The 27,143-nt window shown below is 41.4% G+C and overlaps 1 protein-coding gene across 1 annotated transcript in view; it reads left to right on the top strand.

Moving 5' to 3' along the window:
* The window catches only part of PGBD5 (piggyBac transposable element derived 5), a 70,600-nt gene that overhangs the window by 5,190 nt on the left and 38,267 nt on the right, over positions 1-27,143 (top strand). Inside the window, exon 2 of the mRNA XM_041424401.1 lies at positions 23,348-23,775. Within this exon, the coding sequence (XP_041280335.1) occupies positions 23,348-23,775 (428 nt within the window). The remainder of the gene's footprint in view (positions 1-23,347; positions 23,776-27,143) is intronic.

A 27,143-nucleotide genomic window follows, 5' to 3' on the forward strand; every position in this document is an offset into this window, starting at 1 on the left:
TACATTGACGAAGTTTAAGCAAATATTTGAAGTAGTTTCTAGTATTTTCTGTTCCCAAGGGCATGGACAGTCAGATGGGAAGGCAGCATACCAGCAGCAAGGAGCCTGGAGGAGGAGCTCTTGGGTCAGGCTGGGCCATAAAAGAGGGCCATATACATGGTACCACCTAACAGTGCAGGAGCTCTTAGTTCAAATTCTGAGTAGAATCTGAAGGCTTTCATTTTACTAGATTGATGTCGACATTTAAAAGTTCTAGAGTAAGAAAAGTATGAAAGCTACTTAGTCACTTATGTCAGATTCTGCTTCAGAAATATCTGGCCCGAATTCTTTAAGTGGATAAAGCGATGTTGATATGCTTTGTTCTTATTTATGTCATCAGCTTTTGACTTGCATAACCATGAAAAATATTGGGAAAGAATGCATATTTATATAATCTGTTCTTGCATTCTACGTAGAAGTTACTTATAATGACAGTATCACAACACTTTCAGGGAGATATGATAAATACATCTCTAAGATGTACATTACTACTTTGCAAAGCCTTTACCTTTACAGGATGACTTAAAGTCTTGAAGTTTTGCTAAGTGAATTGTGCAAAGGCTTCATATCTGATACATCTTACAAATTCATCTACATGTGCTTTTTAGGACATGTGTTTTAATGGCTTTAGAGCACATTTTCCTGCTTCCATCATCATTGGAGAGAGCAAAGTGCATATGACAGCCTTGTTGATTAAAAAATTTAGTGCAGCTTAGCTATCTTGCCATGTTCCCTTGCCTCTTTTGCTCATACCTCTGCCTTAAACATGCATTTGGGGAATAACCTGGTATTTAGATAGACTTTACAGGAGAAAAAAACCAACACTGTTTTTTCCTCTGCTTTTATAAAGAGAATCTGTTTTACTCAGTACTTGGGACAGGAAAGTCTGTAAGCACTGCAGATTAGTGTCTTCTCCATAGACATTTGCCTAGCCCTTTACAGAGAAAAAACATATTTGCTCCTAGATGTGTTACTGCATAAAATTAGTGTTTTCGCCTTGTAGGTGTAGATGGGGTCATTTAAAGTAGATCAGTTCCTACAGATACTAATGTCCTTTAGTCCACATCTCAGAAACAGGGCAGCAAACAGTTTCCATGTCTGCACCTTTAAGTCAGCCTAGAAAGGAAATCAACCTCTCTGCTCAGTCTAATGAGGATGCTAATGGTGGAATTGACTCAAAAACTCTGCATTGACTGCTAGGTCGCAGGAAGTTGTCCTGGATGGCCTAGATTTAAAACAAACTGGAAATGTCTCTTACATGTTAGTGCTCATAAGAGTTTTGCTTCCCTCCTGTGCTGAAGCTTCAAAAATTTTGGAGTAGATGGACTTAGCAATTTGGAAATACAAGGTATTTCTAAAAGGGTAGGTAATCATGGATACAGTTACACATCCTGACTAGAGGTAATAATCACTGAAATACCTCATTCTTTTGAGTACTGCCAAAAATTTGGCATGGTATTAGAAAACACAACAGATTAACTCAAAAGGAACGCATGGCTAATACAGATGCATGAATATACTGTCATTTGACATCTCAGTTCCTTATAGCAAGACATTATTTCTAGGAGCTTATCCAAGCTCCTTCTTCATATTCTTTAAAGAACAGGATGTTAACTTTGTGTGAAAATGGATGAACTCATACCTGAAAAGATAATTTAAAAATTAAGGCAGAGTTTCTTGACTGACAGACTACAGGAGAATAGGCTTGGAAAGCTCCACAGCTGATTTTGTGTCTGTATAAATTACTCTTGGACTATTTTCTTTGAAAACAACTGGTGTTCATGTAACATTAGAGAAAACATGCTTTTGATTCTGCTTTCTTGGATAACATGAGGGATTCACATGACCTGTATTGACAAACCATACGTGGTGTTAAGGATAAAGAACAAATCCAAGCAACCTCTATTCAGCAAGCAATACAAAGCTGTAACTATGCACCTGAAAACTGGGCAAGTTGAAGTGTAGTCAATGAGGCACACTGTAAGGATGCCAAAATCATGTTGGAGAGGGATACACAGAGGAAGAATACTGTGTATGTGTCTGTATGGAGAGGGGCAATAAATTGTGTGTTGGACAGGAAGGTTATTGGACTGACATAAAAGATACTGCAAGCCCATCAGTGGGCACAAATGAAGGTGTTATTTCTAGTGAAGAAAAAGCAGTAAAAGATTTAAAGCAGCTGCTGTTATAACTGTGATTCATTTCTGATTACATATGGCAGGGTGGTGGGTGTGTATGAAAGATTAAATTCAAGGAAAAAATGAGAATTTTTTTTTCTTTAAAGTTACTTACAAAATTCACTGTTGTGGAAAGTCTACCTATCCAGTGCATGTGGTCATCTCTGCGTTTTTTGGAAAGGTAGGTGGTGGCTAGCATCTGAGTAGGGAGCACCTGTAGGTATGCAGTGCTAGGGGTCAGCATGTAGTTGTGGGCTTGTGATTCTTCCCATTGATGTCATGGTGCTGTCTGCTGCTGGATGCACCCTATTGACAGAGGGCTTGGACAATGGTAGTCTTGTCACTTCATGCCCAGGAAAACTACTTGGAAGAGGCTACATGTGTTGAAACTTACACATTCGGATTCACAGAATCATTAAGGTTGGAAAACACCTTTAAGATCATCAAGTCCAGCTGTCAATCCAGCACCATCACAACGTTCACAACTAAATTACTTTCTCAAGTGCCATATTCCTAGGTGTTTTGAGCACTTACAGGATGGCAACTCCCTTCCCAGAGGGCAGGGTGGTGGCTCATAATCCTTGTGCTGCAGCAGCCAATGGAAAATGAACCAGCTTTGGTTTAGGGCAAGGGATTCCCATGATGATCTTGAAAAATGTGGGATGTTCTTACATCTGTCTTGCTGGATATGTTGCATTATGGATATAAATACATATGTGGATATAAATTCTTATTTAGCCTTTCAAAGGGGTTCTAACCTTCTGGACTGCATTTTTAGAAAGGATCACTAGATGAAAAGACCTCCTTAAACTAGAGTCTTTCTCATTTTTTGGCCACTGTAGTTATTCCTTACTCATAAACTTGTCCTTTTATATAGTTAGTGGTTGTTTTGAGATGAAGAAAAATACGTTTGAAGGTTTATACTTTGAGATCTGCATGAATTCCCTCTTGTCACCGATTCTGAGATTAAAAGAAATTAAGCTCTAAGATTTGGACTGCATTTGAGTGATCTGTAGCTATTTTCATGGTGCTAACATTGTCGCAAGTAGCTTCATTTTTTTCTTTTAAGGGTATGTCTTCAAGTGTATCAGAAATCTTTGCCCTTGGGAAAAGAGCGATGGGTTTTAGGGTAGATGACACTCTTCTTTCCATTTGATGAGGTTGTAGTTGATGAATAAAGAATGACTCTCAAAAAAGGCCTTTCTTCATCTGCTTCTGTACTACAGGATAATGACTCACACTTAAACTGACATCAGAGATGGTCTAAGAGATTGTCCAACCTCTGCAGCAGCCCCCTGCCACTGTGCCCCTGAGTCTGTCGCAGCCAGGGCTGTTCTGCCACCCCAGCCAGGGCAGTTGCAGCCAAGGGCACTGAGGCAGCCCCGGGCACTGTGGTGATGGGTGAGGCTGGCTCAGGATGTGGGCCGTGGGAGGGCAGGGCTGTGCCAAGCTGGAGTCTGGCCCAGCTGGGATGGGGGCTGATGGCCCTGGGGAGCTCTCATGGAGCACTGGGCCAGGCAAGGCCAGTCAGGCATGGTGGTGGCACTGGGGCACTGGCAGCAGCTCCTTGAAACAAGCTCCTTGGCAAAAGCCATGACTTTCTGTAATGGCTCTTCCACCAAAAAAAAAAAACAACAAAACATTCAGAAGGAATTTGTCAGTGCTCAGTTGAGCCATTCTTCCAGCTCACTTCCCGTTGGCTGTGGATTCTCTGTACCCTGTCCCTACAGGCTGTTGGTAGCCAGCCCTCCTGTCAGCCATGGAGAGCCTGGCTGCTGCCACAATGGAGTGGCACTGGGAATCACAGAGTGACTGGGAGATTGTTGCAGTTTGTTTTGTGGGGGGCACCCCGCGGTGTCCCCGGAGGGCCCCCTAAGCTGTGAGTTCGCTGGCAGCTGCGGGTAGGCAAGGAGACTCCACACGGCTTCTGAGGATGCTAATTAAATGGGGGTTTATTTGGGGTCCCATCCCTGGGGAAAGCATGGCTGCTGAGGGAGAAGGGAGAGGGAAGGAGGGGGAGGGAGAGTTTAGGGGATGGAAGGGCCAAGAGGGGAGGAAGGCTAAGAGAGGACAAAGGTCTAAGAGAGCGACTGGTCTTGCTGGCACGGTTTAAGAGGTTGATTGAAAGTGGGCACAGAATCAGACTTGGGCCAATGGGATTACAGGTACATGATGGTTCAGGGCAGGACCACAGGCTTGGCATATACCATACATTTTGGAGGGGTGAGACAGAGCATACCATTTAAATAAAATGCAATACTACACCTCACCCTTTTTTCGTTAGAAAGATAAAGAGAAATATGATAATTAACAATTTAAAAAATGAAGCAATAATTATGCAGTTTTGTAGCATTGGATATGATGTTTGCTTTTGGTGGTAGGCAGCAAAGATAAAATGAGCATTCAATTGTAATAAACAGGTTATGTGGGTCCATATTGCAGATCTTAAGCAAATTTAAAGCATGAGCGATTGCTTCCTTCGGCACTAAGCTCATAGGAGAATTTTGGGATTGGCCTTTTCAGCGTGACTAGCCCAATGGTGTCTAACCTTTTCCAACTGGCTTTTTGGACCACCACAGCCCCCAGTTTAGGCTGAGGTGCCGACTTTGCTCCCTCTCTCAGGGCTTTCACTTTCCAACCAGTTTAATCCAGAAGAGCCCTGGTTTTAGGTCATTAAAAGAAAAGCAAAAAGAAAAAAAGAAATTTGGTTTCAGCTACTACCTATACTCAGGGAGCATTCACCACAAAAACCGCCAAAATACTTTCCTGGACACCATTTTAGGTTATCAGTCACCCTCAGAACCTACTGAGGATAGCGTAAACCCAACAGCGATCATGATTCAGCAGTCTAATACTGTCTGAACCCTCGCTATTCAAGAAACAATCTGAAACTGCTTCTCGTCGGATCCACCCTTGTGACCTGACAGGCCCCTGCTTTCTAAAACTGAAAACAGGACAATCTGCAATATGAGCACACACAAACTAGAAAAGCATAATTGTAAAAACTACTTCATGGGGACAGGGAGCAGGTGGAGAGAGGACAGGTATTGGGTAAGAATGATAAAAAGGTTAGAGGGTTTTGGGATAAAAGTCTCAGGGCAGGGGACGCTGGGGTCAGCCCTGCTGCGGCAGTGGCTCCCGGTGGCAGCGGCTCTGAGAGGCCATGTGGCGACATGTGGCGCGGTGCTGCGAGCGGTGGTGGGCTGGGTGCGTTCTGCGCGGCGGTGATGGGCTGGCAGCGCGGTGTCTTGTGGGGCCTCTGGGCGGTGGTGGAGGGGTCGCCCGGCGCCGCGGCTGCAGCCCTGCACAGCTGCCCCACGGTGTCGAAGGCGGCGGGGAAGCGGTGTTCTGCGGGGATCTGCACTGTGCTGGCACGGTCCATTTTTGTCTCAGGGCTGTCGGTGCTCTAGCTGCACGTTGGGCGCCATTTGTTGCGGTTCGGGAACAGCATGGTTACTGCGGGGGAAGGGGGAGAGGGAAGGAGGGGGAGGGAGAGCTTAGGGGAGGGGAGGAAGGCTAAGAGAGGAGAAAGGTCTAAGAGAGCGACTGGTCTCGCTCACGCAGTTCAAGAGGGAAATTGAAGTGAGCGCGGAATCAGACTTGGGCCAATGGGATTACAGATAAATGATGGTTCAGGGCAGGACCACAGGCTTGGGATGTACCATACATTTTGGAGGGGTGAGACAGAGCATACCATTTAAATAAAATGCAATACTACAGGAGATAGTGCTGTCTTGTCATTACCTTGGTTTCACGGGTGCCCTGCAAGTTCTTTTGGTTCAGATTACCTTTGGTGTATATGTCTTGGGTATGAAACAAGCCTGTGGGGTCTTGATGTGTGGAGCAGTTGTGGAAAGCTAGGAATCAACTGATACTTGTGGAAGCCCCTTATGGTCACTGTGTTCCATGAGACTTTACTGCTTTGTTTTCTGCAGTGAACTGGAGGCAAATTATTGGGGTGGGAACCATCTCTGCAGTACTGGCTCCGAGTTTCATATTGTGCTTTGCATTACACTACATATGTTGCAACAGATCTTACAGACATTAAAATATATAGTGGGGTGAGGCAGGCAGATGAAGAAATATCTGATTGGATAAATACCATCTAATCCCTATCAGGTATTCTCACTAAAATCATTATTACTGAAAGTGCCTGTTTGTCTGTATTTGAATTGGATACATGTGGCCTAGCATCTCCAAAAATGCGTGGCATAAAGATTTGTCAAAAGCTTAAATATTCTGATGGGACATTTTTGCTTTTATTTTTATTTAATTGCACTTAATTTATTTTCTGTTTTTAATAAGAACCTGAAAGTACATTCCTGAATGGAGCTGGACTTCTTGAGATTGTTTATTAAACCTTTAGATAACATGAAGCTGGGAGTAATTGCATGTACACTGAAGAGCAAGCTGAGAATTTCCAAGGTTGTTGATAGCCTGAAATACTCTGGTGCAGGAAACACAATGGCATGGTGCAAGAGGGGAATGCTTAGTGTGAAGGCAGTGCTAACAGCAGAAGTGGAAAATGGAGGGGAAGAACTATCTAGGTGGAAAAGGAACTGATGGTTGAAGCTGACCACCAGACAAATGTGACTCAGTGTCACGCTGTTGTGAAAAGGCAAACATCCAAATGGAATATACAAGACTTGAAATGAGGCTGTTTTGCCACTTAAGTGAGAGAATCTGGGTTGCCAAACCAGGTGAGAAGCATGTAGTTAAATATGAAGAGAAAGGACAGAAGCAGAAAATCTACTAACTTGGCTGCCTTTTAGTATTCTGGTTTTAAGCCAAAGGGCCATATGGGTAAGTAAAAGAGCTATTATAGGAAAAGGAATTATCTGCCTTACCTGCTCTGAAAACTAAATATGAGGAATAATGGGTATAAATTGATGGATAATTGAATCAGACATGATAGAAACTCTCAGACAGTGCAGTGGTGCAGAAGACAAATGCATCCCTGAAAACCTTAGAAAAGTGTCATTAACCTGTTATATCTGTTGTAGCAGACTGACACCTAGTATGTGTGCTGAATGTGGATAGAGGCCTTGGACTGAAGGACTTCCTAAGGTCCCTTCCAGCACTCTTTTTGTTTGTTTTAGATTGGCTAAGATAAACTAGCAAGCTGCTTAGTGGCAGGTTAAATGTTGGAGTGTTATGTGAAGGACTTGCTACTTGCCTCTTCCATGTCAACTTTAGGAGTGGGGAGAAGGCTGTGCAGCCTGTGGGAAAGAGCTGTATGCTTGCAGAAGGCTGCCTGGACTATTAAGGCAAAACTCTTTCCTTCTCTTTGTCCCAGAAAGTAGCCCAGGCAGACTTGATGGTTACTTAGGGTGTTGTTTCCACACTCACTTCTATGGTAATGAGTTGTGTGTCCATGAATCTTGTATCTCTACTCAAATTACTTACTCTGAGACTCCTTTGTGTTCAAAGCACTAATCTGCTTATGTTAAGCATGTCTGATGTGACACTGCCCAAAGACTTGTGATATTAGCAAGGCTACACTCTGGAGGCCGTACATCATCCAGTGGTGCCTGGGTTAGTACTTTCCTCTGTTCATCACACTTCTTGAAGTATAAAGAGCTTCCCTGCAGCTGAATCCCAACACAACCCTCTGTAGACCATAAGGATAGAAACATGGAGGAAGACAAGTGCAGGTCTGGAAGAGGCTCAGCCAAGTCATGGTGCAAACACCTGCAATAACTGATGATCATGTAACAGGTGTCCAGGTAAGAAAGAACAATGGAATGTCTACTGCATATTTTTTCAGTTCATGGACTGGAATCAGAAGGTTGTTCCTTCACTTCTTTGTGAGCATTGCAAAACTGTTTCATCTTCAAATACTACTTTTTGGAACTTACATATTCTTTTTTCCTGATATTTACCTCAAGTATATTTAAAGAGATTTGCTGTTTAGCTTTCTTGTGTTTTTTTTTTTTTTCTCTAGCTATTTCTTTTTCTCTTTTTTCTTCTTTATTTTTCTCCCAAGGCTAAAAATAAGAAAGTATCATATTTCTTCACAACATTTCCTTGCAAGATTACACCCCTACTTTGAGTAGTAGTTTTCTGCCTTTTCCAGTGTAGGATCAACTCTTTGTTCACAAATTGCACAGGTGTCCCAGTGAAGTCTTAGAGTTCCTTGTTCAAAGGTACTCATATGTCACTATCTCTGCTAAAGATAACTAATAACCTGCTTTATGCTATCCCAAAAGGGACTGTTCCAGAAGTCAGTTGTGTATAATTTTTCTGCAGAATAAGAGATTGTGCCTGATTTCAGCAGATAATTAGAGAAAAAACTTTCAATATGGGTTTTTAAGATTTATTTTGGCCAATAAATTCAGGTACAATCCAGTAGGATGATCAGCCCAGTATTTTCTGATAGTGTTCTGAGCATAAAATTGGTTCTAATTCCATATCTTGGTAAAAAAATGAAATAATGCTTTTCTGTACAAGACATGGCTGTTTCTGGTTAAGAGGGGTGTGAGTTCAGCCAGCAGTACCAAAACCTGTAATCTCCCTAGACTCAGGTAAATTCAAAATACATTGAACTATGTTGAGTGCAAATAGTAGTGCATGCACCTAACTGCTTTCTGGGGACAGATGGCTGTAAAAGTCAGGTATGGATATTCTTGAGTTGGTGTTGTCAAAGTGGGTACTGAATATGAAATGGTTCTAGAAATATGAAATGGACTTGACACTGTTAATCTGATGCTGTTGTTGAGATTATACTAGTTTTTAACTCTTTTTTTTTTTTTTTTGGCTGCTGGCTATCTCTCCCTGAATCAATGAAAAGAAACTAAGTGAGCATTAGTTTTTTTTCTAAAAGCAGCCACTTATATTGTATGATGAAGCAGAAACGTTTGATAGCATTTTATGGCCATATATTGCAGGAGAGTGAGTGAGATGTTAAAATAAAAACCATACCTTTTCTTCAGGTTTTTTGCTGAGAGGTTGACTCAGAAGGGGTCTGAGTACTGACCTGGAGCAGCTTGACATCGAGCAGTGCACTGCCAGTTGCTCTAATGTCAGCTTTCTTCCTAAGATAAAAGGGTGATGGGATTCTTTTTTTTAAGCTGAAATGGGTAGCTAAAGGGAGAATCCTTTAGCACAATACTTTAATCAGAAAAGGAACAAGAAATAAGTGTAACAAAGGCTGCTCAAAACTTTGCTTTTAAGCTTTCAGTTTCTACTGAATCCTTTTAATCCATACTATAACCTCTTTCTAACCTGCCCTTCTGTGCTGCAGCATTTAGTTTCTCTAATTGTATTTTGCTTTCTAAAATCTTCTCCTGTCATAAAAACGAATGTTTCTCTTATATCTTAACATAGATTCTACCAATACTTCCCGTTTTAACATCTTGTTCTTAGTCATTATGAAACTTCCTTTTTTTTTATTCTCTGGGCTCTGCTGGATACTATGTCTCCACTATTCTTGTTAAAATTGCAGGTAGTCAGGGGCAGGAGTTCATCAGATTTTGCTTCTTAGTAAGCCAGGCTTTGTGCAATTTTGCTCTGCCCCATGTCCATTCTTGTAGAATGAGAAGGTAAAGGTCTTCCAGATATTGAGTTGTTACCTAACTTACGGGAAGATAGCTGATGGGGTGACAGCCATTTCAATTGCCCTTGCTGAAAGATGGCTCACTTGAGTTCAATTCTTATTAGACAGCACATTTGTAGTAAGAAGAGCCTGTAAGCTCCAACAGCATCTCCTGTGATGAAAAAGCAGGTTGATGTTGAGATGTGAGGTCATGTGAAACCAGACTCTGCCTGTTCTTGCCTCACAGTGTCACATAAAGATAATAGCTGGTACTTCTAACATAACAAAATTATGGCCAGGTGCTCTTGACTGCATTGCTCACCCAGCTTGCTACAGCTGATGCTCCAGATCTGCTTTTGTGGGAGATACCATATGTGAACTGTCACACCCACCACAGCATCTAACGTAGCATTAAAAAGCTGACAGGAATGTAGTACACAGCTCAAGAAAATCTGTGTTCAGATATGATAGTTCATATGGGTTTGGTTATCCCATGATTATTCAGTCTTCTTCGTGGATGCAGGTTGCACTTGAGGAGTGCCAGCTGCCTCAGCACGGAGTTTTGATTTAGCATTGTATTGTTTCTGAGTTGTGAATGCATCTGTGCTCTTACTGCCTAATAGAAGAAACCAGTGCAGTTTTAGAGGCTAATGCCCTGAGTAACGGGCCCAATTCTTTATAACAAGCATTTAAGGAATATTCTCCCTTCTCGATCATCTGTATTGGCAGGAGTGGGGATTGTGTTTCCTGTGTCTGGTTCTTCACTCACTTTGTGACATGTATCCTGTAGTCCCTTACATGCCAGACGTTGGATCTAGAGGCAGGAGAATGTGACCAAAATCCAGTGATATTTTCTATAAAGAAAGCAAAATGTTATGGTTTTTATAAGCAGTTTTGGTGTAGTTGCTGCTTTTCTTTTCCTCATTGAGGCTAACTGAAGTCAGTGTTCTACATACTGGTGGATCTTGAATGCTTCCTAAAGAAAGGAGACCCAAAGGTTTATTTTAAGTTTTGCTTTCTCTGACTACTGCTGTAGAGAGTCATTGTTAGCTACCTTGATTGTAATTTAGAAGAGGGAGGAGAAAGTCAGCAAGTTTTTGAATACAAGTAAAAAAAAGCTTTTTCTCAGCAGAGTTTTAAGCACCTCTTTTGCTGTGTCTTCAAGGACTCTGTACTATACTTGCCAATACTTGCCAATATTCATTCTTTTGCAGTTATTTCTGTGTTTATTATGGACTGCATCACTTGACATTACAATACTTATACCATTAAATCATTTGTTTGGAGCAATCCTAGGCTAGAAGAAGTATGTTTAATCTCACTTCAAAAACATGAACTTCAGGGTAGTGTTGCACTGATGCCTAAGAATCATTTGATCACCGTAGTTTAAAGTTAAGTACCTGCTTCAAATGGTTTCTGCTGGGCTGGAGTGAAAAGACCCTGGAAGAGGTTACTATTGTCAAACTGTAGCCTCAAAAATTCTTAAAAGACATCTCTTTTGATGTTTATTGAAAGTATGACCTCTTTGCTTCATATTGTCATAGCAGCGGAAAGTTTGGTATCAGATCTGAGTGGTAGGAATTAACATTTAATCCCTTGATCAAAAGGAAAAATCCATGCTTCCCGAAGAACACGAGTTCCAGTTTGCTTGCTAAGGTTTGCAAAGAGTGAGCAAAATCTGTGGTGGTCATAAGGCCCAGGAGGGAGGACAAAGTGGCTGCAGGATAGACTACAAAGGATTTTTGTATTAAAATCAATTTTTTTCCTGCCACGACACATATTACAGCCTCAGTCTTGCTTTTAGGATTAATAATTTGCATGGCTGACTGCAAAATGAGTGTCTGCTCTAGAAACCTATTTCTGCTAGAGAAAAACACAAAGCTCTTACACCTCCTTTTGATTTGCAAGTGACACAAATTAACTTTCAAAGGGGAGTGTCAAGGGATGTAAATATAGTGCATTATTCTTTGAATCCAGAGATGCATATCAGTGTATGCATAGGTGGTACTACCTTAGTGATATGTGACATATGACTTGAATGATACCTATTTCTTTGGTGACATGAGAAGTGTTATAGCAATGCAGAAGGACCTCTGACTGATACCACCACTCTCCTGTTCTTACAAGAAGACAGTTTTCTTTAAGAACAAAGGGAAATTACACCTTTTTATATTGGTGTAAAACCTACAAGTAGATCAGCTGAAGCTTATAGGATTTGAGCACACGTTCAGCTCTCTGCTAAAAAGAAGGTGAACTGTATCTGCTAGGCTGCTTTAGTCCTGAGTGCAGTTACTAGAGAGCTCTAGGGCAGTATTCCCCAATGGTTTTTGATCATTCACCCCGATCAGTGGAAGTTTTCTCAACAGATACCCCCAACCTGTATTTATTTATTTATTTATAGATGATACACCTGCACTACTGTACTAATACGCTGTGTACATTATAAAGCATACACAAAACCAGAATTTTAACCAGGATGTGTGACATTTACACTCTCTGAACAGAGAGAGACATACTTGTCTCTCAGGTTTTTTCCTGGAGAAGCACAGAGATCAAAACAATTCTTGTCTCATTTGCTGCTCTGGTGTTTGTGCCCGTGTAGAATGTATTCTAGAGATTGTTTACTTGAAGTGATTAATTAGATCCACATGTGTGGGTTGGGACTCTAAGGCAGAGAGTCACGAGTTTTTCAGTTAGAAGTCAGTTAGAAATTAGTAAGTAAATGTGATGTAGTATAGTATCTCTCTTTAATATAGTATAATGTAATACAGTTTTTATAAAGTGAGTGTTCAGCATTCCAAAGCCTTGGAGTCAGATGTCAATCATTCCCAGAGTTGGGGTCCCCTAATTTTACAACAAGGATGAGATAAAGATGAAATTAACACTGTTTAGTTTTTGGTTTTTTTTTTATTTGTTAACAGCAGAGAAAAATGTTTTCTTCCTGCTGTAGATTGTCCCAATAGATTGTCTTGTGCAGCACCCCATGTTGGAAAGAACTGTGCTAAGGCCTATGAAAGGATCTTGATAAAAGTTCGTGTATGACCACCAAGCAGACAGTGCCTGGATCTTGGAAAGCAGGACTGTGGTCATTTGTGTCCAGCTCTGCCAAACTGCTTCAGTTCAGGCCCAGAAAGAGAATTTCTGTTAAGTGGTTTGAGCCCCTCTCCCAGGGATGCTACCAGACCCAGATGTAGCTGTATGACCCAGATGAAAAGCCGTATGTTCACCTGCTTTCTCTCTTCTCTCTCCTCCCCAAATAAATAGCATTCTAGCTTGCCTAGTAGGCTTGAGGTTTTCTCACACAAGGCTATAAAAACCCTAGGCCCAGTTTTGCTAATAATTATCTGAAAGCTTTTTTTACCTCCCACTAAAAACACCAATGGGGGTTATAGAATCTGGACCTTAAGGGAGGCATGTAAACAATTCTTAATGTGGAAGGTAAAATGCTACCTATTCAGGGCCATTCACAGTGAGCAGGAAAGGGGCTGTATCAAAGCTGATGAAGAAGCTGATGGAGTTTCACAGTAGATCACTTACTTAATTTTATTTTATGAGGCAGTCAACATAAAGAATTAATGGAAAGAAATGCTGTTTAAATGAGAGCTTTGTGAACATAGTAACAAATGGCTGAGGAACTGGAAGGGCCATGTAAGGGAACAAATCTGTCTATAATATAAAACCAACTTTAGCAGTTAGGTCCAGAAAGCTTAGGAAGTGGACGGCTCCCTTTTTTTAAAATGTGAACACACCATGAAGTTCTTTGAACATCTCTGCTGTATGAAATCTTTCTTGCTGCTAGGTCCAAGATGAGAAATACAAGATACTTTCTCCTTTTATAACCTAAACTATGTTCTTACAGTGACTAATTCTTACGAGATCTTTCAGCTTTTATGGTTCATATGTTGGCAGCCCGGAAGAAGCCTGGACAAGCTGACCTCTAAGTGTAGCTGTGATCTTGTGTTCTGGATGGCTACTAATAACCTGTCTGGCGACCTCCAGTCTTTTCCCTGCCTCCTGTATCTCAGAATACAGTGCACTAAGCCTGTGTTTGAAGAGGTAGACTTTGGCTCCAGAGTGACCAAGCATCTTGCCTGAAAGGCTTTGGGGGAAAGTCCACAATGCTTTCCTTTGCAAACCTGGTTCCATGGCCGGATTCCTGCTGCACTTGAGCCCGCCAGCTGTGCAGCATAGCTGGGCTGCGGTGGGAGCTGCTGGGAGCCGAGCAGTTCCGCAGGCTGCACGCGGTACCTGGGCAGGGGTTGCAGGAGTGGTACTGTGCTGCTGAGGGACTGCTGCTGCTGCTGAGAGTGAGCAGTACTGTGCCACTGAGGATCCCACTTGGACTCTATGCGCTTTTTAGCTCCAAGTTGTGTTTCTGGCTTGCTCTCTGTAGATGCAACTCCCTGGAAACATTTCCAGAGGTACAGTGGCTTGTAAACACGTTTGTGTCACCCTGAAGTTAACACAGGCAGTGCAAGTAATAAATCCCATCTTTTCCACAGGTGGCTGCCTTTTCTTCCACTCTTAATTGTTGAAGAAGTGCACTGACTTGTTAAAACTGACAAGTTGTGGGTTTGTAAGAGTTGTTAGGAAGCCTAAGCACTTGGAGTGCTTTGGAGTGTGTCATGTATCCTATATGTGGTAAGAGGATTAGGGATTGTGATGCATGTAGTATATAGAAGTAATTTACTGAAATTTCCAATTGCTTGCCTATTTTGAGTTGAGATGTTCAGACAGCCTGCAGAAATGGTCACTTCTTAGGGCAGGCAGAACAAGGATGGAAAAAGACAGTCTAGCAACAGGGGCAGAAATAAAAGGTCAGAAAGAAAACAGAAAGCACACAAAGTGATATCGTGCATGTGTAAAGAAGTCCTGAGCCTAGCAAGGATTTAAAATACACTATCTCCACTTTGCATCTTAGGTGTCCTAAAAAAATATTAAGATTTTCATCTGTCTCTAAGCCTAATGCAGAGAACATGTGGATTGTCCCAAGATTTTTGATGGTGTTGGGGAGAAACATGGAGAATATAAAGTGAGGGAATTAAAAATTTAAAAGTAGGTGTGTAAGTGCAGATGCAATCTGGGGTGATGACAGCAGAGAAGACTTATCTTCCTGGACAGTTGATGAAACTCACCTAGAAATGCAAGTGCATGCTTTCCTACAGAGAACAGTAAAATCCAAGGGAGGCTGGTACAACCTAAAAGAAACAGGTTTGAAAAAGCCTGAATATTATCCCCATGCAGCTCCTGTCACCAGCCTCCTTGGCAGATTCCAGATTTTGAGCTATTCTAGCAGAGCTGCAGCATCACCCTGCTGATAACCCTCTCCCAAGTGGGTGCTGCAATAGATGCTCACATCTGTTCGTGAGAAGTAGCATTGAATAATTTGGGGACTATGTGCTTACCCTAACAACTACTCCCTGTCTTCTCCTGGAAGAGCCTGTTGCTCCTGGGAAGTAATTGTAGAGACCAGTACTGTAGCTACCTTAGCTCAGTGAGATGGAGATGAACCATTAGGAGGTTCTGTACTGAAATTAGTGTTCGTGCATTATAAGGTTGTCTCCAATGCTTTACTGAACTGTCTGCATTTCTGGTTGCTGTATTTTTTTTTCTTTTTTTTCTTAAATAACTAATTTTTGAACAAAACAGAAAGCCATTTCTTTGTGAGACACTCAAAAACTGGAGGTTCCTTTTTCAATGGCATATGTGTGTGTTGTATGTAAAAGGTGGGAGTTGATATGAAGGTTTTCAGTATCTCATTAGTTGGGTCATTTATATTGACTTATTGACTTTTATTTACAAAAGATAAATTAAATATTCTGATGATTTTCATGGAAAATATATCAGGCAGGAAAATAACAGGCTATTTTCCCTCCTTCAAACACAAAAGCCTTACCTTTCAGTGTGTACTAGAAAAGACCAGGAGCCTGGGAAAGAAAGATAGGATGGTGGGATTGCACCTGCAAGAGTCACCAGTGCAGGAGAGAAGTCCCCCCATAGAACCATCCCAAAGCAATCTTCTGGGATTTAGTTATGAAGGTCACCCTGCTGGTAATGGGAGTTGTGCTGACATAAAACTATCCGTGCTGCTTTTTACAGTTATTTCATAAATGTGCACAGCTGTGCCCACAGACAGATGTGTAGCTGCTATATGATCTACTAAAAACTGTAGTACAGGTGGTGTATGAAGTCAGCACATCAATGGTCATCTCTAATCTGCTAGATATGCCTGATGTCAGCTGGGCTGCCAGGAGCAGTGCAGTAAAATGTTAATAGAAAACTACAGTGGCAAAAGAGTGCGGTGGACTATTGCCATGAAAGCTGCTGCAGCAGGAATTCCCCTGAGGAGGAGCATATGCAGTCCCACAGCCAAATAATGTGCAAAGAATTATGTAAACTGATACAACGCAGTACTACTTCAGCACTGACTCTGCTGCTTTAGGGTCTTTGGCTTTTGTAAATTATTTTAACCCTAAGACCTTGTACCAGTGTTTTGGGAGGTTCTGATGTTAGAAAAATTGTAATTGGTAGATTGTAAGATCTTACCACAGAAATTAAGTATATAACTAGAGGTGTCAACATCAGCTGCAGTGGGCTGTTTATTCTTTGTACTTGTTACAGCTTGAAAGCTTTGTGGTTTTAAAACATGATGGTAAACACAAAGAAATACTCTCTTAATTAAACAGTTTTTTACCATGGCTTAAATCTACAACAAGGCGCACTTCCATGAAAGACTGCCACAACATATCTGACGTGTTCTCATTCTCAGACCAGTACTGTTGGTGGTACAACATACACTTGATCAATGAGAAAGGTGTAAGATCTGCCTGCTTGGTCTCTTGAAAATGCTCCAAAATTTAGTTGTTCTTCTACAGTGTCTTATCACACAAGGTAGTCTACTGAAGGAAGGCCAAAATTATTTACCCTTGGTATCTCAGTCTCAATGCCCCATTGAAGTTCTTCACCTTTTGCAGGCTGAACTGCCAGCACATGGCAGTATGGAGGAGGAATGGGCAGGGTGCCTTGGTTATTACCCCAGGCTTTGGAAGGTCACTGTCGCATCAGGGGAGGAGTGTTTGTTGGAAAAGTGCATTACTCATCCCTGACCTATGCCAGGCTGACCCGCTACACTTAAGGGTTTTGCTATAATGCTTTAAAAAGCTGAATGACAGTCTGGATCCAGTACACAGCACAGAAACAAGATGAATTGCGGGAAGTTCCTTAGTTTGCTAAATACTTCATTAATTTTAGTGTTTCATTTTCTAAATAAGTTCTCAATTTATCACTAAATCAGTGCTGCTTGCTGTGGAGGCCAGGGACTCTTAGGACCAGAGTCAGCATGAAGCAGCTCTGTGTTCATTTTCAGTCCACTTTCATTTGTCCTTGGATTGCTTCTAGACACAGCTCTTAATGCTCTTTATGGATAAAAGTCAGATGGCAGTCTGTGGATTGCTTTATTGCTGACGCTGTGAAGAAAACAATCCTTTTTAATGCTGGGGAGGGAAGAGAAAGTGGCCTTTCAGAGAAGCTGTTTGGAACAAGTTTTTGACTATGGTTATTACGTGCAGCCGTGGAGGCATTGTCAAAGGCTTATTTATAAGGCTGGAAGAGTGCAGGCAAATCACACTTTGCTGAATAGCTTGGAATAGACTTACTGAAACTAAATGTAGAGCAGAAGTGTTGCATGTAAAACTTTACAGAAACTTACTTTGCACCCTTGCATGGGCTACTGAGTGCCCACGCAAGGGTGCAAAGTAAGTTTCTGTAAAGGTGACCTTGCAAAAACTTACCCAGAAGCATGGGCTGCTGGGAGTGAGCCCTTATAGTCTACAAAAAAAACCATCTTTGGAAGGACTCTGTCCAATTTCTTCTTTCTAAGCCAAGAGTGTCTGCCTGGTAGTTGTTGACTTTTTTTAATTGCCTCCTCCTAAGCTGGCTCTCAACGCCAAGCAATGCCACTGATGGATCATGTTTTCATCATGTATATTGAATTCTTGTGCAAGGCAGTCCCTAAAGGAAGCTTTGTCTAGCAAAATAACAGATGCAGACATCTGCTTGCTGAAAATACTTGTCAGGACCACAGCTAGTATAAATTAGGATGATGCCTTTGACTTAGCAAAATAGGTCTGTCACTGGAGCTTTGGTAGCTTTTTATAATGAAGATGAACAAAAACATGCAGCATAATATCCTAAAAACCTGGATGCTTGCTGCCCAGTTCCTACAGGAGAGAAGTCTCTGAAATAAACAGGAATAAAACTCAGAAAAGAAGTGTTGAGAGAACTTACTTCAAGCTGTCTTGATAGGCTTGTCGTAGTGCTGTCAAACTGGCTATGGTTTGAGGATGGTCTGATGTACATTTCCAGGCCATTAAGCATAGAGCTGATATGAAGACTGATATTCTGGCAAGCCATATAAGCTCCAGTGCTTCCAAAGGTTGCATGAGGAAACTTAGTGTGAACAGAAATTCTGAAAAATTTCACTTGGGAAATACTAAAACATAATTTTTTGTTTTCTTGCCTTTTATATTTTTTGTCTCTTTATAATGCTCCCTACACATTGAAAAATATGAGAAATTGTTTTAACTGTCTTTCACATTTCATTACTTGACACCTTCCATAAAGACATCATGATTTTTCTGATGGTTGAGTATTTTCTGACAAAAGGCTTCTGTCAGCATTTTTTATGTTCTCTAAATAAGACCCAAAAATCATGTTGTGCATTTTTGCAAAGCTAACTTGTCAGGAATATAAAACAGTTTCTAATTGCTTGGACTTAGGAAAAATTGGCTTCTTAAACCTTGGTTTTTGAAGGTTGTACCTTCAAAAGGAGGAGAAGTAACTTCCCAGCGGCCAAAAAAAAAGTTTCTGGATTGATTTTTCTTAGGTATGTAACTGCATATAGTACACTTAATGTGCTATTCTTGTGGGTGGCTATAAATTGTTAAATTTTTCCTCAAAGAAGACAATAAAATTACTTCTAAATTCTTGAACTGATACTTCTACCACTCCTGTTCCTGATTTGGGAGTATTGGGGTCTGCCAAACTGTTAATGAACTTGCATTAATTTCAAAATCAGCTGTGATTAGCTCTGCACAAGGTTTTTTTACAAACCGTGCAATTTGAGTTATTATACATAGGGTAACAGCTGGGCCTGTCAGAGTAGTGGGATATTTTATTGTGGGCCTTGACTGCAGTTTGAATGAGAGCAGTCTTTTGCCCAGCAGAGCAAAAGAACTTTCTTTTGCTGCATTTTCTCATTACGTATCTGATTTATCCTACCCAAAATAATGATGCTTTTGACCTTCTTAAGATTTGTATACTATGTTGTAAGCACTGATAGGTTACAGTCAGTTTTGAAACTTTCCGTCTTTTGTCCATCCCTTATTCTGAGTCTGTGAACTCTGAGCTACTAAATTACAGGTTGGAAATCAGAACAGAAAAAATGGGAAAGGATACATGAAACTTTTAAAAATGCTTTCAAATTACTTAATTCTGCAAACCAGTTAAGTAATGAAAAAGCATTTATGCTTGGGATTCTTATTTTTTTCCTAAGGTATTGCTCAGCAAGGAAGACTAGAAAGGGAATGAGGCAGGGGGAAGAATGTTACCAGTGGGGACCCATCCAAAAGAGAAGACCAGAGATTGTAGGATGACATGCAGGGCCTGCCTGAAGTTCATCCTGAACTTTTTCTTAAGTTGTTCTAGGTGTTCTGCAGTGGGTCTGTTTGCTGAGAAGTTGAGTGTGCAGCCTGCTCTCTTGCTAGACAGCAGAGCCAGCGAGGCAGCTGCAGTTTGCCCTGAGCCGAGTTGAGCCAAAATGGGCTCTGCAATGCACACGCTCCAAAGGCAAGGTGCCAGCTTTTGCTTCACAGTCGCCAGTATGGACACACAAATGACTTTTCATGCTTAGGTTTTTCATTTATTTTGAGGCTGTTCTTAGAAATGGAGATGTCTCTTTCTGGGAGACATTCCTTCGGAGTGCAAAAGAGAAAATTGAACCAACTAGTCAAAATAGCTGTAATGACTTGCAAGGTGGTTGCTGTGGATTGCACAAGCAAGTTCTTGCTGGCAGACAGAAGGAGAAGGAAGAAGAGCTTGTGTGTGTATGTTGTATCATAAGAGAAGTTGTTTGTTATTTTCCACATCCTGCAAGGTCACTTAGAGCAAGCCCAGAGTTCTGGTGCTGGCATGTGTGCTGCCCAATCAGAAGTTACTCAGTAGAGCTCTGTCCCTGTCCTGACTGTGCAAGGAATACTAGGTCTTGCTGCATGTTCAGACACTCCAAGAGTGCTTTTGCACTTTGTCTCTGTAATTTGTATTGGAAACCCTGATTGTCTTTTAAAGAAACCCCGTAAAAGTAAGTATATTCTGCATGCAAACACTCTATAGCAGAGGAGAGAGAAAAATCTGAATTTTATGTACAGTCATAATTGTATAATCATTCTGAGAATGGACAGCTAGGCAAAGTCACTCTTTAATTTGTCTGAGTAAAGCTTTGAAAGCTAAACAATGCATGTATGAAACACTGAACTCTTCATATCTGTATTTTCTGAGTAAATGCCATTTAAGTCAATGTAAAAATCCTTTAAAAGTACAAATTAGCTATTTAAATTCCTTATGCAGACAGTTGGCTCTCTCTGTGGGATATATTTGTGTATTTAGAAAGTAGTATTTAAATATTTTAGGCTGGTCATTAACTGTGCAAAACTCAATGTTAAAAATTCACTTATTTTCCTACTGAAATTCAATGTTGCTCTTGTTATATTGCATATCAGTAAATTATGAATCAGTTGTGCTCATTTTGCCAATAAAGGCTGTTTTTTAAGACAATGAGATTATACAGGGGCTTTCATAATTTTATTTAATCAGCAATTATGTTGATGTTTGAGTCAGAAAGTGATTCAGCTTGCTTTTCTAGAGCTGTGTGGGTTCTGCATGACCAATGAGATACAAAGCTTGTATATTTATTTCAGGAAGGAGAGGAAGTAGCAGGTTGTCTGTGTCTGGAGCAGGACTGCTGGGTAAGGAAGGGTTATTGTATCCCGTATACCTGTCAGGTTTCCATTATCACTTATCAAGGTTAATTTGTGCAGCTGCTGAAAATTTAATTACACCACAATTACATTTTTTGTGCTTCTGACTGCTCTTACCTTCCTGAAGGTGGAGTCCAGCATGTACTTATTGTCCATATCCAAGAGTCTCAAGATGAACATATTTCACTTTGTAAGACTAAATGTTTTATGAATTCTTGTTTGTTGTAGACAAGATTTATAACATTACCCCTACTCCCAGCTTCTGCTTCTGGAGCCAGGTATTTAAAAACTATCTCTGTGTGCTACCTGAAAGGTTGCCTGAGCACTGGAGTTGAGTTCAATAGTTACTCAAGATTTCATATAGAACTTGGAATATACTCTGTTCCATGTATCATTATCAGAAAGCCATACCAACCGTAGAATATAAAAACTTGATTTATGGGGAAGAATGAAGACACAGAATCATGTGTAGGGCATCTTTGTGAGCTATAATAGTGCTAGCCGGTGCTAGCAGAAAATAAACCTCCTGATCAAAAGAAGAAAACATTTGTTAAGCAGCTTTATTATTGTGCTAGCACTTAAGGTGAAGTAAATATATCTATTCTAGCCCCATAGTTTTCACTTGATTATGAAAACCTTTTATCATTTAAACTGAAATTTTCTGTGTTTACCAAAACATGGTTTGTGCGAGGCTCTTTCTTCTGGTCTTACAATAAAGAGGAATATGCTTTCAACTGGAAGTTTCTCAATCTCACAAATTAAAAAATTGGAAAGCAATCTTTAAATAGATGGTTTTTTCCCACTGCACTTACTTTAAAAAGTCCAGTTTTGTTTGCTTTTTTGGCATCCTTTGCAATCTGGAGGTTTACTGTTTCAAAGTCTTGATGCCATTTTTGCTGTCCTTCTGGTACTTCTGTCCTTCTGGTACCTCCTTGCACCAGAGTGCACCCAAATATTAAGGCTTAAGAGTAAATCCAACCACAGTATTTGTGTAATTCCCTGTAGTTCTGTTTCATGGAAAACTTCTGCAAGCTGTAGTTGTTGCTGTAACTAGGAATGTGAACTGAGATACAGAGCTGCTGGAGAATGCAATCTGAGCAATGTGCTAGTGGATCTTTGCAGAGCCAGATTTTGCAATGGTCAGTCTCATGCTCTGGTGCAGGTGGAAGAGGTGATGCTGACGTCCAGGCAGCCCTGTAGTGCAAGAAGGACTCGCTCTTGTTGTGCAGAACTCCAAATGAGAAGCTGTATGCCTTCTCCTTTTGATTAGGAAGAGTGTTTCAGACAGTCCCAGGGCTGAAGGTTGCTGCACTCACATGCAGTGTTTCTTGGATCCAGCTCTTGGTTTGGGATTATACCCATGACATTGTCTTTTTCACAGGGGTGTAGAGCTTCTTTTAAGTGCTCCCCTGTCTGCTGGATTTGAAGAGGCTGCTCATTCCTGGGTATTGGTTTTCACTGCTTCTGTAGAATAGAGAATGTTCCCTGCCCTTACCTGGTAACTGAAACACTACCATGAGGTGCAAGCATGAAAACTGCTACTTTTAGAATGGAGCTTGATTAGTTTGTGGGAGGGATTAGAGGAGAGTGGCTGTAAATACTGGTGTCTGCATCCCTGATGTTGTGGGTTTGATGTTCCTAATTCAGTTTAGTGTAATCTGGTGTCTGACTGGCTGACCTTGTGACACTGATACAGTGCTGCCAGCCCTTAGAGCCACTTTTTTGTTTCTATCACCCTCCTCTTATGGAGTAGATGAAACTGGCAGAGAAGGTGCAAAATCAGTGAAATGCTAGAGTAATCACAGCATGGGACTGCAAGGCTTATTACATTATGGGAGGAAGAGGACCACTGCATGCATTATAGTGCTAAAAATATTCCCTGAGATGTGGGACAGTGACACTAGCCGCATGGTAGCTGTGACTTGTTCTGGTAATGTGCTTTCTTGAGGATATCACAGTGCAGGATAAAACTCCAATGTGGTGGCAGGGGCATAAAACTCAAAAACACATAGACTTGTATGTGATGGTGTGGAGCAGGGGCAGATATGAAAGTCACATAATTATGACAATGAACTAGGCAGGAATTAGAGGTGCAGGAGAAAAGGTGGGATCAGGTTCTAGAGCCTAGGAATTATGTCATCTGGGATGAGGGCGGTGCTGTCTCTGGAGGACTCACATTGTCCTTCTGGGCTGTTTGGAGGAAGGCACTGCTTTGACATGCATATGGACAAATAAAAGACTATCCAGAAAGTGCCCAAAACAGCTGCTGAGGATAAAAGTTGTAGATAATGTGTAAGTGGAGAAATAAAATGCCTGCTTGTCTCACAGGCCTGCATGCTGCAAAGTAATGAGCATGCAGAGCAGAGGGAGAAACTTTTCAGAATGTATAGTATCATATAGGAGGAAGAATATGAGGGGAAGGGGACGTTTCCTGATGAAGTCTGCCAAGCAATGAGTACATGCCATAATTTGCATGAGAAAAATTAATCATGCTTTTAATTTCTGGTGTTGGATGTGCCTTGTGGTGATCAGGAGTGTGTCTGTCTTTCCTTCTTGTATCCTAGGTCCAACACGAAAAATGCCCCTGACTGCCAGTGCCATGGACTTTTTTCAGCTCTTTGTCCCTGACAATGTACTGAAGAATATGGTGGTCCAAACCAACATGTATGCAAAGAAATACCAGGAAAGGTTTGGTAGTGATGATGCCTGGATTGATGTCACCTTGACAGAAATGAAGGCCTTTTTAGGCTACATGATATCAACCAGCATCCACCACTGTGAGTCTGTTCTCAGCATCTGGAGCAGTGGCTTCTACAGCAACAAGAGCATTGCACTTATCATGACACAATCAAGGTTTGAGAAGATTCTGAAGTACTTCCACATTGTGGCCTTCCGCTCGAGCCAGACAACACATAGCCTCTACAAAATCCAGCCTTTTCTGGACTCTCTGCAGAATGGCTTTGACTCTGCTTTCAGACCTTCACAAGCCCAGGTAAGAGTTAAGGTGTTGGCAGGGAACATCTGACCTGTATGCCCTGGTTGTCTCTCTGGGACAGAAAGTGCACAGCACAGCTGCCTGGGAAAAGCTGTGGCTTGCCAGTGTGAAACTGTGCTGCAGTGCCTCCATGAAGCTAGAGAGAAAGCAGCACTGTCCTGTGTGAGTGCTCATCAGTGTCTGTCAGTGCAGGCACCAAACAGGTTTCACTGGGAATGGTGCTCTCTGAGCTGGAGCTGTTTGCTTTAGTGACCTAAACAAGCCTGGACACTTCTCAGTGAGGCTGGTACCAGTAGGTTTTGCTGTCCTGAGGATGGGAGGTTGCAGGTTGTGCAAGGGTAGAAAGGGCAGAGCTGGTGCAGCTGGGCTGGAGGGAAGCAGGGAAGAGTTGAGTTTGCTAGAGTAACTGTCCCTGACCTTGGCAGTAGGTGCTTACTGTGTGGTCGAGTAACACTGCTGCTTCCTCATGACTGGAAAGGAGGACAGGTGAAAATCTTTTAATGTTCATCATAATCTATTTAAACTTTGTTCAATACAAATTATCTGCTTTTGAAGCTGTGCCTACTGGTCGTGTTCAGAAATCTGGAAAGAAAAAGGAATAAGCATGAAATATGCTACTGCTTGATATAACTTTTCAATTAATTCTCTATTTCCAGAATATAAATATTTCACTTAGACATTTGGAAAGGGTGTTGTGTCCACAGTCCTCTTTTTCTTCCTCTTTCCCTTCTGAAGCATCCCATTTTTGCCCACTGTACAAAATGAATGAAGGCATAGATGCTACACATCCATTGATGTGTGCCTAAAATAAAAGGCGAGTGATTACAGTTTATTTTATAGACAATAAAAATCATACCTATATAACCCATGAGAACGCAGCTGCCTAAAAAGCTGTTAAGGTAGAGAAGAGAGGAGGGAAGAGTGTTCTCACTAAGCTATGCAAGGTATGTTTCCATTAAGACAAAACAGGAAGTGAGAAACATGGAATTGTTGGGACTGAGCTTCCTTAAAGATATGAAATCTAATCCTTATGGCTGCTGACTTCAATGGGCAGAAGATAAAGCCTTCAGAAATTGATCACTGTGTCTAATGCAAATGCTTATAATGGTGTGCTGTGGCACACACTGTGAGTGCAAATCCATTAAGGGATAAGATTTTATTTGCATGTATATCTTTTCTCCCATTCCCCATTCCGAGTACAGCTTGAGAACGAACTTGACAAAATCTCAGCACCCTGTTTGCAGTGGTAAAACATCTAAATCTTCACAAGCAAAATGTATTATTATCCTGAGCTTGATAAGGAGATGCTACTCAAAAAAATGAGGCTGAAGAAGTAGAGACAGCCCAATTTTCTTCCTTCCTCCTCCACTTCTCTGCTTCTTTGTCAGTGTTTACGTCAGTGATTTCTATGCAGCATGTTTCAGTGATATTGAGTGGAACAAAAAGCACTAAAATACAGCTTCAAAAATAACTCTGTGACAAAGAATAAGGTTTTGAATCTCTTGTTAAAAATACCCTAGTATACCTCCAGTAAGCTTCTGGGGGATGTTCCAGGCCTCCTCCTGAAAGGAGCCTTGTGCGTGACATCCTCCTGGGTGCCATCAGTCAGGGCAGCACACTACTTGTCTCAAGAGATGAGGACCCCATCTGGTCAAAACAGCAGGAAAGACCTCTCCCTGCAAATTGTCTTGAATGCAGACTGCAGTGAACATCAAACCCAGAATGCCCAGTGAGAAATACCAGAAATAATTTAAAATAATAAGCCAGTTGCACAGAAACAAATGGAAAGATGAGGGGAAAGAGCCACTTAGATGGGCTTTTGGAAGTTCTGCCTCTGAAAGCCAGTTGGAAAGGGGGGCCCAGGTTTCTGTGATCAGTGATACCTGAAATCCCAAGTTCAGAATGGTTTTGTTGCTTAAGGTACATCTGTATTTTAAACATGAAACCTGTGGTACCTGGGTGGCTTGTTGCTGATCCACAAGCTTTATGCTACCTTTTTGTAAGTGGCATCAAACAGCTAAATCACAGCTCCTGTTGAATGCAGCAGGGCCGTTTGGGCTTATGGGTAGGCTTGTTACTGACTTTTTTTCCTCTGGCAGTGTGGAATCACAGAACACAGATTAGGAAGATGCCATGTTTAACTCGCCCCTGTGGACAGAGCAGGGACAATCTGCATCCAGCAGGCAGTACAACATCTGCCTTCACAGTTATTTCTTCTATGGATTTGATCTTTTCTTTTTCAAGAACTAGAAAAGATTCTTCAAGTGAAACTTATGTCAGAAAATATTTAGGTTTTTTTTGTCTTCTCTGTGACCCCTTCCCCCACCCGAATGTGCCTGTAAAAAATAACACCACAGTTGCTATGAAAGGAAACAGGGAGAAAGAACTATGCCAGTATACCAAAACAAAGAAAACAATCTAGTGAATTATAATTATTTTGCTAAATATACTGAGCAAACAAAAGGAAATAATTACTCTCCAGCTTATGAAGGAATTGAAAGCCCAGAATATTTTAATTGTGCATCAGCAGTGCTAGCTGTAGTTTCTGAAGTTAAAAAAAAATTATGTTCTGACCAAATTGGTAAAAAAAAATTACAGGAATATCCTCTGTATCTTATCCCTCCTCCTGAGCAACAAGAGGTGGTGATTTGGGTCTGTTCTGGTAAGCAGTGTTATTTCTTTGCTACTTAGCTTTGTAGCTGTGCTACTGTCTGCAAGCCTGAAGGCGGGGAGGATATCCTGCCTGCACTTGGGAGGTATAGAGCAACAAATTCAAGGGTACTCACATGTCAAGGATATACACTGAATTCCAGAAACCAGAGGAGTTCAGGGAAAATAACATCACTGCTCAAATCTCCTTCTGTGCCTGCTGGGTATTTATATGCTCATCAGCAGGATGTGGCTAGACAGGATTGCTGTCTCTGGCTGCTCCTGACTGGTATGGGAGAGGTCAGGAGCATAACTCTAGGTTCTCTCTGCTTCACTCTCCCTCTAAAATACCTTCTCTTTGGTGTTTTGCATCTGGGCAGTGAAATATCAGCTGGGAACAGTCACCTTCTTATCTCCAGCAGGAGTGAATCCCTTGGCAAAAAGAAAGATTTAAGTCCAGCCTCTTGCTCCAAGGGCACAGTGCTCAACTTTGGCCAATTACTGGGCAGCTTCTTTGTGTTTCACTCTTGGTCGTATCACAGGAAACAGCTAAGCAGTTTCAACACAGCTCTTCCAAAACAGCTCACAGCTTTAGATGATGCCCTCTTTGAAAACACAGAGCAAAACCAACTTGCTTTTCTGTCCTCATGCTTAAATGTTCATTTGATATTGGGTATTTCCAAATTATAAGACAATTATAAGCTTGTGCTGTACCT

The sequence above is a fragment of the Onychostruthus taczanowskii genome, unplaced genomic scaffold (genome assembly GCF_017590055.1).
Source record: "Onychostruthus taczanowskii isolate IOZ18803 unplaced genomic scaffold, ASM1759005v1 scaffold111, whole genome shotgun sequence".
In the NCBI taxonomy this organism is placed as follows: Eukaryota; Metazoa; Chordata; class Aves; order Passeriformes; family Passeridae; genus Onychostruthus; species Onychostruthus taczanowskii.